The sequence below is a fragment of the Scyliorhinus canicula genome, chromosome 18 (assembly GCF_902713615.1).
Source record: "Scyliorhinus canicula chromosome 18, sScyCan1.1, whole genome shotgun sequence".
In the NCBI taxonomy this organism is placed as follows: domain Eukaryota; kingdom Metazoa; phylum Chordata; class Chondrichthyes; order Carcharhiniformes; family Scyliorhinidae; genus Scyliorhinus; species Scyliorhinus canicula.
Genome location: NC_052163.1, coordinates 55,358,248 through 55,374,328, shown reverse-complemented (window position 1 = coordinate 55,374,328; position 16,081 = coordinate 55,358,248). Strand labels below are relative to the sequence as shown.

Here is a 16,081-nt window from a genome sequence, read left to right as displayed (position 1 = left end):
CCCATGCCCTGACATGAACTCTGCCACCGTCATCAAGGCCCTGCATAGTCTCTTCACCTTGTTCGGGTTCCCCACCTACATCCATAGCGTTCGGGGTTCCTCCTTCATGAGCGACGAGTTGCGTCAGTTCCTGCTTGGCAAGGACATTGCCTCAAGCCAGGATGACCAGCTACAACCCCCAGGGCAACGGACAGGTGGAGAGGGAGAAAGTGACGTTCTGGAAGGCCGTCCTTCTGGCCCTACGGTCTAGAAATCTCCCGCTGGCAGGAGGTCCTCCCTGATGCGCTCCACTCCATCCGGTTGCTCCTGTGCACTGCCACTAATGAGATCCCTCATGAATGTATGTTTGCCTTCCCTAGGAAGTCCACCTCTGGGGTCTCGCTCCCATCCTGGCTGACACTCCCAGGGCTTGTCCTCCTCCGGAAGCATGCGAGGAGTCATAAATCAATCCCCTCGTCGTGAAGGTCCTGCTCCTCCATGCCAATCCACAATATGCCTTCGTGGCACATCATGACGGGCGGCAGGACACAGTCTCCCTCCGGGATTTGGCACCTGCAGGTTCCCCAGCAACCATCACCACCACCTCCGATCTACACCATCTCCCTCCACCACTACTCAGCTACTTCAAGGTTTGACACCCGCAGGCCCACCGGCAACCATCACTACCACCCCCGCCCCTACACCGGTCCCCCCTCCGCCTACTCAATTGCTGGGTGAAGAAAAGAACAACACACTCCCAAATGCACAGGTTTCGACACCAGTGCCCACACCACAGCCGGGACTGAGGCGATCACAGCGGAAGGTCAAGGCTCCCGACAGACTTGACCTTTAAGTCCACTTCACCCCCCGCTGGACTCTTTTTTTTAACAAGGGGTGAATGTGGTAAACCACTGTTAGTATATTATATGTATTGTCGTAAACTGTTACTGGGCTACATGTATTATGGTAAACCACTGCCTGACGGCTCTGCCTGCCCTAGGGCTCGGTATAAAGGTGGCTGACCTCCGTCCCTGCCCCAGTTCGGGATCAGAGGCCACAAAGCTTTCTGTTTAGCTTATTAAAGCCTCAGTTTCATTCACTACTCGTCTTGTGTTCATTGATGGCACATCACTCACTTTAAATGAAATTTGACAACCTCTTCTGCAAGATCCAAATGTGTGCACCTTAAGTGAAGGCATGATTGAACTTAGCTCTGAAGCCCCCACAGTCTCCCAACAATACACTTGTCTCGGAATCATCCATGAAAAATGACTGCTCAAGTGCAGGACAAATAATTTTTCCTGGAATCAAGGGAAGGAACCCTAGATTGACCAGCACCTTTAGGGGAGCAGGGTTAAAAAATGATGAAATAATTTTGAAAGGTTTCACAACATTTGAAATGTCACAGCTGCATTTCTGCAGTCCAGAAAATGTTAAATTTCGCTACATTCAGTGTATTCTGTTGGTTAATCCAGTTATGAAAGGCTCCTGTGACAGGGAGGATCCTAGTAGTTGTAAACGTGCGCAGCTTGAGAACCTCCTTTTAATGGATACAAGTGTTCTTCATGAAGGGGTGAGTGTGATAAACTACTCCCAAGTACTTAAAGGCCAGATATGCAATTCCTGATACTGTTGACACAGCAACATACTGGTTGGCCAGGATTTGTTTAGTCTGCCTGCTGTGTATGTTTGCACTGTCTGGATGCTGCCTTAATGGCTTTGGAGCTGGCTACGGAGGCACTGACATGGGCCGTGAGTTACTGCTTCAAATTATTTGTGTCCTGAGACATTATCACTTTATTAATAATAAAGGCCACTTTAATACAGGTCTCCCAAGAACTAGCAAAAAGGATAAAATTACTGTTTCTGTTTCTGAATAATCAGAAGCGACTGCTTGGGATTTGTGGTAAAAAGGTTTTTTTTAAACATTTTTACATGACCTGAACGTAGACAATGAAGAAAGGACCTGGTGAACTACACCTCATGGGGTTAAGAAGCTGGGCTCACTTTTTTGGCATTGCAGACACTTGCAAGTGGGGTTCCCTAATTGGTAATCTGGTAAACTCTGTTACTCATAGTTAGTTAGTGAACATTAGACTTGAGGCCAAAACATTGTGGGCGGTATTCTCCGGTCCACCAGCCGCATTTTCCTACATGGCACCCCTTCACCGGCAGCTGGATCTTCCATTCCAGCAGCCGGCCAATGGGATTTCCCATTGTGGCCACCACGCGCCGTCGGGAAATCCATGGACGTGGATGTGCTGCCGGCGGAGTGGAGGATCCCGCCGACTTGAGAATTCCACAGCGTATGTTTTCAAGAAGCAGTTAGAAATAGTACTTGGGCGAAGGGGATCAAAGGAAATGGGGGGGAAGGAAGATCAGGAAGAGTTGGATGATCAGCCATGATCATAATGGTGGCGCAACAGGCTCAAAGGGCCAAATGGCCTTTTCCTGCTCCTATTTTCTATGTTTCTATGAGTTAAGCAAGGGCGATATTAGGAAATTGGTCCAGAAATGATATCGAAGGGTGGCACGATGGTGTAGTGGTTAGCACAGCTACCTATGGCGCTGAGGACCCTGGTTCAATCCCAGCCCCGAGGCAATGTCTGTGTGGAGTTTGCCCATTTTCTCCGTGTTCGCGTGGGTCTCACCCCCACAACCCAAAGATGTACAGATAAGGTGGATTGGCCACACTAAATTGCCCCTTAATTGGAAAAAAAATAACTCTAAATTTAAGAAAAAAGAAATGACATCGAAGAGATAGCAGGCAATTTAGAGGTTAAACCAACTCGGGGGAAAATGCGGCTCGCATGGAGTCAAAGGATACACCGACACATGGCCAAGTTACATTGTCCCAGTCAAACTTGAACTCGTTGGTAGAAATACACAGGATGCTCCAGAACCATTGTCCTTTGAGACACTCCTGTGTGACCAGCTATTAGCCCATTACAGAGTCTATTTACCTCTATTTACATCAATTGGAGGTTAGTTGCATATCAATAGCATGACTCTATTATTTTTTATAACTGGGAGTGGGCAATCAGACAGCTGAGATAACGATGCTATGTTCTAGTCTGGAAACCCCAGTTTGTTTGAGGGGCTGGGTCGATCTTAGAGAGAGGGAGAGAAAAAATCCTGTTTTGAACAGATAGAAGAGAAGGCTTTGGACATCAACTGAGAGCGGTTAGGAAAGTTATAGAGGAGAAGGCTTTGGAAATTGACTGAGAAAGGTCATGGAACTTGTCACTGCGGTAGGCTGTGGAAATGGATTCTGAACAAATATCCCTAACAGAAGGAAAAAATGCTTTGTAAATGCAAGTATTTCCTTTGTCTGCCCGTGTAAGTGGCATGAGAGCTGCATGTTCTGTTAAAGCAATGGGAACTAGAAACTGCATGTAATCTGTTATTGTTAGGGTTGAAGTTTAAATATTGTTTTCTTTTCTTGTGTTTTAATAAAGTTTGTTTATAAAATAATCAAGCATTATCACTCTTAAGACGGGAGATTGATTCTGATTAACTTAATTATATGGTTTTAGATGGTTTCTCAATCCAAGAAGCACAACCATGACTAAAACGTTGAGAGTTAAAATCTTATTCTTATTTCTAGTCTTTGAAACAGATAAAGAGTAAGGTAAAATATGTGCCAAAAAATAGGGGGGAGAACTCTTGCTCTTCCTAACCCTCCTCCTCCACATTGTTTGTACCCTTGATTTATTTTGCTCTATTAATTTTGCAGGCCCGTGTTGAGGAGCTGGAGGAGGAGCTGGAGGCCGAACGAGCCATGAGAGCCAAGGTGGGTGACAACATGAACTTCAAGGATTTTTTGAATTTGAAGTAATAAGAGAAAATGATCTGTAAGTTGACTTCTATTTAACAGTAGGTAACAGTGGATATTCGCTGCCCTGGAAACTAAACTTCCAACAAAGATATTTATATAGCAGTAGAACCTCTTGCTGCAATAGGTGTCACTTGAAACCAGACATATTTCTGGTTTTAGGTCACAATAGAAAAACCTTGCCAAATGTCCTACTGACAGAATCAGACTGTTTGGTACAGCATTGGGTTACACTGACCAGAAAGGCCCCAGTCTACAATCAGTTTGCCTGAAACCAACTGTTATCGTTGGAGGTAACAGTAGAGAGAATACAATTGGCTTCCACAGGAGAGATTAGGGGCTGGATTCTCTGGTTCCCCCAGCCACGTGATTTTTGGTGGTGCACCACTCGCTAGTGAGGGGAATTCTCGCCTCCTGCCGCTTGTCAATGGGATTTCCCATTGAAGCCACCCCACACCGCTGTGAAACCCGCGAGCGGGGGTGCACTGCCGGCAGGAACAGAGAATCCCAAAGATCGGAGAATTCCAGCCTGAATCCATCGATCGTTTTGCTTATTGGACGTTTGTCTCTATAATATTGCAAGATCTTTTCATTCAGATGCTTAACCAATTATTTTTTGAAAGCCGCAATAGAACCTGCACCCACTGCAATCTCAGGCATTGCATTCCAGGTCCCAATCGCTCACTGAGAAAATTACTTTTTTCCCCATGCCACCTTTGATTCTTTGGTCAAACACTTTAAAAACCTTTGTCCTCTGATTTGTGACTCTCCTGCCAATGGAACCCTACTCTGTCGAGACCACTCTTGATTTTGAATGCCTGTATCAAATATCCTCTCGACTGTCTTTTCTGAAAGGAGAATAACGCTAGCCTCTTCAATCTATCCCAAATAATTAAAGTCCTTCCTCCCTGAGACCGCCCTAAGTTAAACTATCGTGCCTCCGAGTGAGAGGTTGTGGGTTCAATTCCCATTCCAAAGATTTGAACATTTAATCCAGGTTAATACCAGGGCACTGCTGAAGGAATACTGCACTGTCGATGCTGCTGCCCTTTGGAGTCGAGGCTAAATCAAAGATCTACCTGCACTGGCAGATGGGCATAAAATATCCGAGGCACTATTTGACTAAGAGATGGCACTTCTCTCTCCTGGCTAATATTTTCCCCTTAATCATCATCATGAAAATAGATGATGGGCGGGATTCTCTCACCCCGGGGTCAGGCCGGAGAATGACCGCAACCACCGTGAATCGTGCCACGCCGCCCCAACGCCTGCTCGCGATTCTTCAGGGAATTGGCGCCGGTCGGGGGCCGCTCTACGGGGGCCCCTCGGCGATTCTCCACCTGGGATGGACCGCGCAGCCATACAAAAAAACCCGAGTCCCGCCGGCCCCGTTCTAACCTGGTCTTACCCGGCGGGACCTCAGCATGGAATGATCTGGGGGCGGCCTGTGGGGGAGTGGAGGGGTGTCCCACCCCGGGGGGGGGGGCCTCCGCTGTGGCCCGGCCTACGATTGGGGCCCACTGATTGGCGGGCCGGCCTCTCGGGCTGGGGGACTCCTTTGTTCCGCGCCGGCCCCTGTAGCCCTACGCCATGTTGCGTGGGGGCCGCACGGAGAAGCGAGACACCGCGCATGTGCGGCAATTGCACCAGTCCCACATCAAAAATAGTACTTACCTGGCTGCTGAAGTGCTTTGCGACGAACTGAGGTTGTGAAAGGCATATAACTGGAAATGCTTTTCTTTCTATAATGGAATGACTTGCTGTTATGTTGTTGCATACCTTGTGGTGTTGTTCTAACCTGAATGACTGGGAGATTTTTCATGTCCTTGGGCCACACTTGTGTGCACATGAGGAAAAGTGAAACCAACAATTTGTTTTGCAAGAGGTGATCATTATTTTCCTACATTACATGAGTTGACTACATTGCAAAAGTACATAATTGGCTTTGAAGCGTTTTGGGACACCCTGCCGTTGTGAAGCATGCCGTATAAATAGTAGTTCTCTCTTTAGCAACATTTCAGGAGCTGAGACCAGTTTCTGGCCTCTGGCAAACACTCTGTTGAAGTGCGCCCAGCTGAATTTGGCAGTCCAAAATATAAGCTGTTTAAAGATATGTTTTTTGCTGTTGGAGTTTAGCACAGGGCTAAATCGCTGGCTTTGAAAGCAGGCCAGCAGCACTGTTCAATTCCCGTACCAGCCTCCCCGAACAGATGCCGGAATGTGGCGACTAGGGGCTTTTCACAGTAACTTCATTGAAGCCTACTCGTGACAATAAGCAATTTTCATTTCATTTCATTTTATTCAAATGCTTTCACTGGAAACGTTTACTCAATGTCCTCAATAATTCTACTGTTGGGATTTCTTCCTGTTTACATGGTTTGGCAAGATTTAAATCACAAGTGTTGGAGCAATCACTTGAGCTCACCCACACTCAAGTCGCTCAAATGTCACCTTTGGGACACATTTCGTACAGGTGAGTGATGTGGAAAACAGTCCCCGAGGGCTAAGCCAGATTTCAGGACCTCCATCACTGCTGCCAGCTCTGATTAAGTTTGCCACAGTTGATGCATCACCTCCACCAATGCTGGGAGGAATCATTCCATGTTGATATGGGTGGGAGAAGCACTTTGCCCCCAAGCTGTCTTTGGAGGCAGTGCTGTAATTTAGTTGCTGCAGAACACCACAAACTGCAATTATATCAACATCCTGGGTGTTACCATTGACCGGACACTGAACTGAACCCACCATATAAATACTTTTGGTTTAAGGGCAGATCAGGAGTTAGAATCCTGCAGCACGGTAGCATTGTGGATAGCACAATCGCTTTACAGCTCCAGGGTCCCAGGTTCGATTCCGGCTTCGGTCACTGTCTGTGCGGAGTCTGCACATCCTCCCCGTGTGTGCATGGGTTTCCTCCTGGTGTTCCGGTTTTCTCCCACAGTCCAATGATGTGCAGGTTAGGTGGATTGGCCATGAAAAATTCCCCTTAGTGTCAAAAATTGCCCTTAGTGTTGGGTGGGGTTAATGGGTTATGGGGATAGGGTGGAGGGTTGACCTTGGGTAGGGTGCTCTTTCCAAGAGCCGGTGCAGACTTGATGGGCCGAATGGCCTCCTTCTGCCCTGTAAATTCTATGATCTATGATGAGTAACTCACCACCTGACTCCCCTGACGCCACCAAAGCCTGTCCATTATCAAAAAAGCAGAAGTCATGAGTGTAATCGAATACTCTCCATTTGCCTGGATAAGTACAGCTCCAACAACACTTTAGAAGCTTGACACCATCCAGGACAAAGCTGTCCACTTGATTGGCACCCCTTCCACAAACATTCACTCCCTCCACCACTGATGAACAAGGGCCGCAGTGTGTACCATCTACAAGATGCACTACAGGAGCTTATCAAAGCTGCTTTGGCAGCACCTTTCAAACCCACGACCCCACACTGCCACCATCTAGAAGGGTAAGGTCTGTAGACACATTGAATAACTACCACCTGTAAGTTTCCCTTCCAAGTCACGCACCATTCTGACTTGGTAATATATCGATCGTTCCTTCACTGTCAGTGGGTCAAAATCCTGGAACTCGCTCTCTAACAGCAGTGTTGGTGTACTTAAGCCACAGGTACTGCACCAACTCAAGAAGGTAGCTCAACACCACCTTCTCGAGGGCAATTAGCAAAAGGCAATGAAAGCTAGCCTAGCCAGCGAAGCCCATATCCCTTGAATGAATAAAAAAAAGCTGATGATTCTTAATCAAAAGAGAATACATTTGCATATAAGGTGCAAGAAGAATTCTGTTTGATTTATTTGATACGCATAGAATTTACAGCACAGCAAAAGTCCCAAATATCATGTGCCAAGTGTTTGTACTCCACACAATCCTCCTTCCATCCTACTTCATCCAACCCTGTCAGTGCATCCTTCCACTCCTTTTTCCTCATGCACTTATTCTCCCTCATAAAATACTGTGGAAAATAAGTGAATGCTCATTGAAGACAATTCTAACTTGACACATGCATTTAGCATATCAAAACATCTCAAAGTACTCCACAGTCAATTCTTTTGGCAGTACGTTAACTGTTATGAAAGCAAGATAGCAACATCTAACAAGTCATAAAACACGTTTACAGTAGAGAATTCACAAGGCATCCATTGAATTCCATCATCCATACATTTCTGGCTTTGGAGGAGTTATGCAGCTGTTGCTTTCAAGATTTGATTGTTATGGACTTGTTAAACTGCGAAGGTTTGTTTGAGTCGAGATTTAACCTGACTTGGTGAAGGATCTTAGGATTGTGAAGTTTATTCAATTTATGGTTACCAGTTGTTCTTGAGACATTGCTGAAACTCAGTAGAAATTCAAGTTTAAAAACTTGTCAGGTGCAAATAAGAATTGTTTTATTTGAAGTTCATTGGTTACAACTTGAATTTCATTTAAAAGGTAGTTTGTAGACAATTTGATTTTCTTCAAAGAATCACAGGAATTATCTTCTGAGACAATAGCCTGAACACAACTCTAAACGTCAAAGTCTGAAGTCAAAGTATGAAAATGAAATATGAATACAGAACTCTGTCTCTTTCTGTCTTTCTTCTCTTTGTCTCTTTCTGTCTTTCTTCTCTTTGTCTCTTTCTTTCTCTCTTTCTCTTTCTGTTTCTTTCTTTCTTTCCTTTGTCTCTTTCTAAAATGGTGGCCAAATCATCCATGGATATACTATTTCATATCTGTCTTAAGCGATCAGATCACACCCCAATATAATCCTAATTGGTTTAACTTAGACTCAAAACACATTTGATTTGATAACAAGCCGCCCATCTTCACGATGTAACGTTACTTCCAATTGTTGCTTGTCTGCAACAATGGAGACGTTATGTCATCTCATCATGGCATAATTCCGAAAATATAATTGAAACTGTCTTTTAACACAGTCTAAAATGTTTCAGCTTGCATAAGTTATGGAATGTGGTTCAGGCTGTTATCACAAGTGGTCTGAAATCATAATAATAGAGCCTTTAATGCTTCCACCTCATTGCCATGGGATTCAGCCCTTGTTCTTTGGAAAAATGTGATGTTTTTATCAGTGGTTCTATGTTTTCCAAACTCATGACTGAGTTTGGAAATTGTATGTTTCTTTCATTTTAAAACTGGGAATTAATATTTATGCTTTAAACAGCTTTTTACCTATATTAAGTGTATTTAAAATACCTGACTTCTACACTTGGGAACATTGTGGCATGTTTTATGTCACGGAGAAGCTCCCTTCTCAAGGAGTCCCAGAATATGCCGATGCCGCTGCCTTGCATATTTGCTCCATTTGCAATGTTGGGGTGGATCCAGTGCACATGTAGCACTGGAACTGTTGTGCATGCTGGAGGTTTGGATATGCGGGGTGCTTCAAAACTTGTATATTTAAAATAGTCACGTGTGCAGTTGTTCAGAAGCCACTTTTGTGACGTGAACATTTGGCCACAGATTTTCCCAGCTGTTGGGTGGAAGTTTGGGGTGGAGGTTTGCAGTAGTCAGATTTGTGGCTTTTGTAATGCTGTCATGAATGTGAGGCTTGAAAATTGAATCATAGAATCCTTGTAGTGCAGAAGGAGGCTATTCAGCATGTCAAATCGGCACCGAACCTGCGAAAGAGCACCCGACCTAGGCCCACTCCCGGCCCTATCCCTGTAGCCCCACCTAACGTGCACATAGAACATAGAACAGTACAGCACAGAACAGGCCCTTCAGCCCTCGATGTTGTGCCGAGCAATGATCAACCTACGTAACCCGTAACCCAACAATCCCCCCATTAACCTTACACTACGGGCAATTTAGCATGGCCAATCCATCTAGCTTGCACATCCTTGGACTGTGGAAGGAAATGCAGCTTGTTTGCATCCCTAGGCCTAACCATTGGCTTTTGGCGGCAGTTTTGTTGCATCCAATGAGACGTACAAAACCTGTAGTAGAAAGGTTGAACAGGTTAGATCTATAACCATTGGAATTTAGAAGAATGAGAGGCAATCTTATTGAAACGTAAAAAAACCTGAGGTGACTTGATAGGGTGGATATCTGGAAGATGTTTCCTCTTGTGGAGGAAACTAAAACTAGGGGGAATAATTTAAAAATAAGAGGACATCCTTTTAAAACAGAGATGAGGAGAATTTTCTTTCTCCCAGAGGGTTGCTGGTGTGTGGGATTCTCTTCCACAGCGAGTGGTGGAGGTTACATTGACTGTATTTAGGGCACAGTGACAGATTTTTGTGAGGTAAGCAAATCAAGGGTTAAGTGCGGGTGGGGGGGGGGGGGGGGGGGGGGGGTGCAGACAGGAAACTGGAGCTGAGACCAGAACCAGATCAGGCATGATCTTATTGAATAGTGGAGTAGGCTGGAAGGGCCGAATGGCCCACCCCTGGTCCTATGTTCTAATGGACGTATGGTAATGTGTACGTCTGTGTGGATGTTTCTGAATGAGCACTGTCGGAGTTTTTTTGTACTGCGGCTGGTTGAATTGTTGCAGTTGTTTATGGAAAATCCGGAGTTCTGAATCTGAATTCCACTTCTAACCTCAACAATGTTGGATAGCTGCTTTGACAAAACAAAAAACAAAGGACACTTCTCCAAAAGGTGGTTGTTAGATGTGAAATTCAAGCAGATTGTAGTTGATCCATTCTTCAGAATGTGGGGTTAATTGGAATAGAATTCCTGATGATCCCATCTGGATCCTTTGTCTTTGATTTCTGGCAAGCAGCATCTCCAGCACATTCCACAGTATGATTACGATGATCGATCAGTGCTTCTGACAGAACGGGCCACTGAAGTAAGTTGGGCATGGACAGGAAATATTTATCACCTCGTGTGCAGCTTGAAAAGGTGCTCTCAGGCTAGCTGTGCCCTGGAGCTAAAATCTAGGCCTCTTTCATTTTGCTCAATTTGTCACGAATACAAGTGATCTTCATTAATCTGCTGTCGTGGTGCTGAGGTGTGAAACATTGTCTTTGACAGGAGAGAAACCATCTATGATACATTTGTTACAGTTCTAACAGGTGTTTGTAGAAGAGATGGAATTTCTGTTATTCCTGCCCTAAATTGCCTAAAGTTTATGATGGCTTTAAGTCATAAATTACTTTCCTATAAGGATTCCATTTTTAAAGAAAAGTTTCATCCAACTCTCTCCTCTTCCCAGCGGGAGACACTGGACACAGCATTATTACTAGCTCATTGCCAAATCTGAAGTCAAGCAGTTCTGCCAATATGTTTTTCAACTGACTGAACCATAGTCAGAGCCAACTTTAAAAGCGAATACATTCCAAATAATATTGCAAAGTGGATGAAGTCACAAGTTTGTTATATTGTGCAAAGAGCCTTCTCTGATGGACAAATGCAAAATGCATATTCATTGCATACAATAAGTTGGTCGGTTCAAGAAGGTAGCTTATAGAATCAAAATAACTTACAGTGGAGAAGGAGGTTACTCAGCCTATCGAGTCTGCACGGGCCCTGAAAAGAGCACCCCACACAAGCCCATGCCTCCACCCTATCCCCGTGACCCAGTCACCCCACCTAACCCTTTTGGACACCAAGGGCAATTTAGCATGGCTGGTCCACCTAACCAGCACATCTTTGGACTGTGGGAGGAGACCGGAGCACCCGGAGGAAACCCACGCACACACGGGGAGAGTGTGCAGACTCTACATAGACAGTGACCCAAGCCAGGAATTGAACCTAAGACCCTGGAGCTGTGAAGCAACTGTGCTAACCACTGTGCTACCGTGCTGCCCAAAACATTACCCCAACCTTTCATGGGAATTAAAGATGTGCAACATCCCATGAAAGAATCAAAAAAATAGTGGTGAGAAATTCTCAGGGGCTTTCCTTAATCTGGCACCAGGGTTTCTGTTCTAACCCTGCATGGGACTCATCCAGCTGGGGATGATTGTTCCATCATGCTGATTGGGTTGTGAGTTAACCAGCACTGGTATAACAGGCTAGCTGCTGTAGCAGCTGAAGAATGCAGTGAGGACCTTGAGATGTGTAACTGGGTCCTGCGTAAATACTGCTGTTATTCTGAATAAATGTCTTTCTTATGAACTCTTCAGACTCCTCTTTGCCGTTTGCTTCAGTTTCCTTTTCCTTCCCTGAGGTTAGTGCCACAAGCTGCGTGTAATGAGGCAATTGTGCAAGATTGTATCATCTAATAGATAGGGCGAGCATTGCTGAGCCCATGAAGTTTTGCCTTCATGTAAGAAAGATTTGCATTTGTATAGCAACCGTCATGTTCATCAGACATAGAAGAGATCATGAACAGTGTGTATCAAACCTTACTTCCTGCTTATTTAAAAATGGACTCAGCTGGACCAAAAACATGGTTGCCACATGATTTTTAACTTGGCAAATTTCCAACAGTAATTACAGGACAAAGCTCAACCCTCATCCTTGTGGAACCTCACGCCTACCATTGTATGGCGATGTTGCTGTCAAATAAATAAGGGGACAGTTGCTAGTCTGTCTCCCCAGCCTGGACTTATAACAAAGAGATACCCACCAAAACATGTTATACCTGTGGAGGTGCTAACATCCAGCTACTGTGGTGAACGATATAGTTTGACTAAAGACATAAAAACTGATTGCCTGCCTGAAACTGACTCATCAATGAGCAACATCAAATGACCCAAGCTCCTCTGACCTTTGAAAAGTTATAATGTTACATTCGTGGACTCACGGGGCCGTCTGCTGTTCAACGTGCAGTTTGTCAACACCAAAGCTGGATTCAGGTCAGTCAAGTGGAAGAAGTGTCTGGAAACCGACCTCATGTTGTTGCATCATCACCAACTTTAAAGGAATTCTGAAACTCCGGCTTTCAGCTGGCTGAACACATCTGAACTTTAACTCCGAGATGAAGGAATCCTCACTGGACTCTGACATTCATATAAATTAATATACAGATGAGATCTTCCGTTTTCTATCTCCGTGTGCGTGTACACAATATTCTGACTTAACTTGAAAGAGGGTAGAGTGTTTGAGAAACCTACCACAACCTATTCCAAAAGTTAAACCTTCTCTACTTGTGGTCAGATGGCAGGAAAAATAAAAGGATTTGGCTTTCCCCTCTCCCCTGTCTATAACACAATTTCCCCAATGAACTGTACAACCTAAAAAGGACTTGCTGTTCTTTGAATGAGACTCCTGCACCCAGCTGAGCTGTATGGACAAGACCCAGACATTATTCGGCCGTAGGCTGATAAGTGGCAAATAACTTTAATGCCACATAAGTGCCAGGCAATGACCATCTCCAACAAGAGAGAATCCAACCATCGCCCCTTCACTTTCAATGGCATAACCATCACTAAATTTCCCATTACTAACATCCTGGGCTTACCATTGACCAGAAAATGAACTGGCCCAGTCACATAAATAACATGGCTACTAGTGCAGATCAGGATCTGGGAATTTTGAAGCGAAAAACTCCTCCTGGCTTCCCAAAGCATGTCCGTCGTCTACCACGCGCATGTCATAAATGTAATGGAACACTTCCAAATTGCCTGGATAAGTGCAGCTCCAACAACACAACTCAATACCATCCAGTACAAAGCAGCCTGCTTGATTGGCACCCCCACCAATCACCTCAAACATTTATTCCCTCCATCACTGACGCACAGTGGCAGCAGTGCGTACCATCTACAAGATGCACTGCAGGAACTCCGCAATTCTCTTTTGACAACAGCTTCCAAACCCACTGACTCTACCATCTCTGAGGACCAGGGCTGCAGGCACATGGAAACATCACCACTGGAGATCCCCTCCAAGCCACTCACCGTCCTGGCTTGGAACTATTTCACTGTCACTTGGTCAAAATTCTGGAATGCCCCTCCCTAACGGCTCTGTGGGTGTACCTACACCACATGAACTGCAGCAGTTCAAGAAGGTAGTTCACTACCGTCTTCTCAGGGGAATTAGGGATGGACAATAAATGGTGGGCCTTGCCAACGACGCCCACATCCCGTGGAAGAATAAAGTTAGAAAAGTTTCCACTTTAGATCCCGTTCCAATCTTTGGTTAAGGGTTATTTGAATAACTTTAAACATAGAAGATTAAGGAATTATTTGATTGAGGTCTTTACAGTGATGGAAAAGATTTGATGGGGTAAATGAGGAGAAGCTATAAACTCTGCTGGGTTGGATCCGAATAATGGCAATAAACTTTAGCACCGGGTTAGTTTATTCAGAGGAAGAGATGTCAGGCAGCACTTCTTCATACAAAGGGGAGTGGATTTAGGACTGAGTTTAGGAGGAACTTCTTCACCCAAAAGGTTGTGAATCTATGGAATTCCTTGCCCAGTGAAGCAGTAGAGGCTCCTTCATTAAATGTTTTTAAGATAGAGATAGATAGTTTTTTGAAGAATAAAGGGATTAAGGGTTATGGTGTTCAGGCCCGAAAGTGGAGCTGAGTCCACAAAAGATCAGCCATCATCTCATTGAATGGCGGAGCAGGCTCGAAGGGCCAGATGGCCTACTCCTGCTCCTAGTTCTTATGTTAAATCTGGACTGTTTTTACCCAAACATCTTATGTGGTCTGGGGTCAATGAAAAATGTCAAAATTAATATTGATAGACAAGGCCAGTAAGGATCACAGAACAAAGCAGGGTCATTGGAGTTCAGAGGCAGAGCAACTATGATCTAATTGAATGTTGGGTCAGGCTTGTAGGGTTGAATGGCTTACCTTGTTTTTGTGTTGATTTACTTGGTGGGGGGAAGGTGGGAAGGGGGGGAGGAGGAGGTGGAACTTGCACTTATTAGCATCACTGAACCCATGCAGTATTTCACAAATAGCTTGTGTGTAACTGTCTCTTCGGTGCTCCAATTTATGGCCTTAAAAGGGTTCCCTGGCACTCTTACTGCCACGTCTGGGAGTGTATGTCAAAATGATTTTCATCTGAGGGAAACAAGTCTCTGAAACTCTGAGCAGACGGGCCATTAGCTGATTGACAGTGCCGTACTTTGTTTGCAGCAAGAAAGGTGAGACTACTTTTGACAGGGTCAGACATCACACTGCATGAGAAGTACCATCCACCTTCTGTGACTTCCAATAAGAAGTGACATGTGCTTATAAACAAGCTAAATGGCACCAAGCACTGCTGCTCAAGTCTGAACACAAAGTGAGGTCAGTTTGTTGGGGCTATTTTCAAAATCTGACCTGGATCCCAGGAATACCATAGCTGTTTCTTCTCCCATATGAGACATTGCTAAGAGACATCTATCATTCATATGTAAAGTCTATTGAAAGGAGAGGAAGGAAAGGTGCAGTCATCAAAATTTATTAAATTGAAGAGTCTTCCCGGACCTAGCCTTCTCATTCTCCTCCCGTATCGATCTTTAATCATGGTGAGGCAGTTAGAATTCTTCTTTTTGGGGTTTGTCACTATAATTCAAAAGGTGGGGGGGGGGGGGGGGGGGGGAAGAGGGTAGCTGTGGGAGTGGGCTAGGATGAAGAGTTGGGGGTAGTTAGGATGTGGTTACTGTGTGCTGATTATTAGAGTTGTTGCTTTCTCTTTTTTTCTGTATATACTTGAAAATACCTCTAATGAAAATGCATATTTGTTTTAATTGAGGAGGCACAAGAAGGTAGAACTCGAGCACATGGTATCTCAGAGGATTGTGGGACTGGAAGAGACTTCAGAGACAGGCCATGGAGGGATTGAAAACAAGGATGGAAATTTTAAAAGCAAGGTGTTTCATCGGCCGTGAGTCCACATAGATAAGCGAGGACAGGAATGATAGGGGAACTGGACTTACTGCAAGTTAAGACAAGTTAAGGGCAGCAGAGTTTTTGATTACATCAAATTTGCAGATGGTAGAATGTAGGAGACCAGCCAGGATTGCATTGGAATAATCCGATCTAGAGATACTGAAGGCTTGAGTGAGGATTTCAGCAGCAGACGAACTGAGCCAAGTGATGCTATGGAAGTGGAAATAGATGGTCTTATTTAGGATGTGAAAATTAGGTTGGAAGCTCATTTGGGGATTAAATGTGACACCATGGTTACAAACATACTGGCGTAATTTGAGACTGTTGTCAGAGAGGGCATGGGAGTTTGGAGCTAGGGAATGGAGTTTGTAGTGGAGATGGAAGACAGTGGCTTCAGTCTTCCAAATATTTAAAAGTGAAAAATATAAAAGGTTCTTTTATAATGTCCCTGATTTGATTTTTCTCAGTTGCATCAATTGACTAACCTGTGATTTGAGGAATTTATACTGTGCCCCATAATAAGCATTGGGCAGTTATA

General features: G+C 44.7%; 1 protein-coding gene across 10 annotated transcripts in view; it reads left to right on the top strand.

Moving 5' to 3' along the window:
* Positions 1-16,081, top strand: part of LOC119953289 (myosin-16) — a 456,622-nt gene that overhangs the window by 325,046 nt on the left and 115,495 nt on the right. For all 10 annotated transcript variants that reach the window (XM_038777389.1, XM_038777388.1, XM_038777387.1 and 7 more), the window contains one exon: positions 3,716-3,772. In XM_038777389.1, coding sequence (XP_038633317.1) covers positions 3,716-3,772 — 57 coding nt within the window. The remainder of the gene's footprint in view (positions 1-3,715; positions 3,773-16,081) is intronic.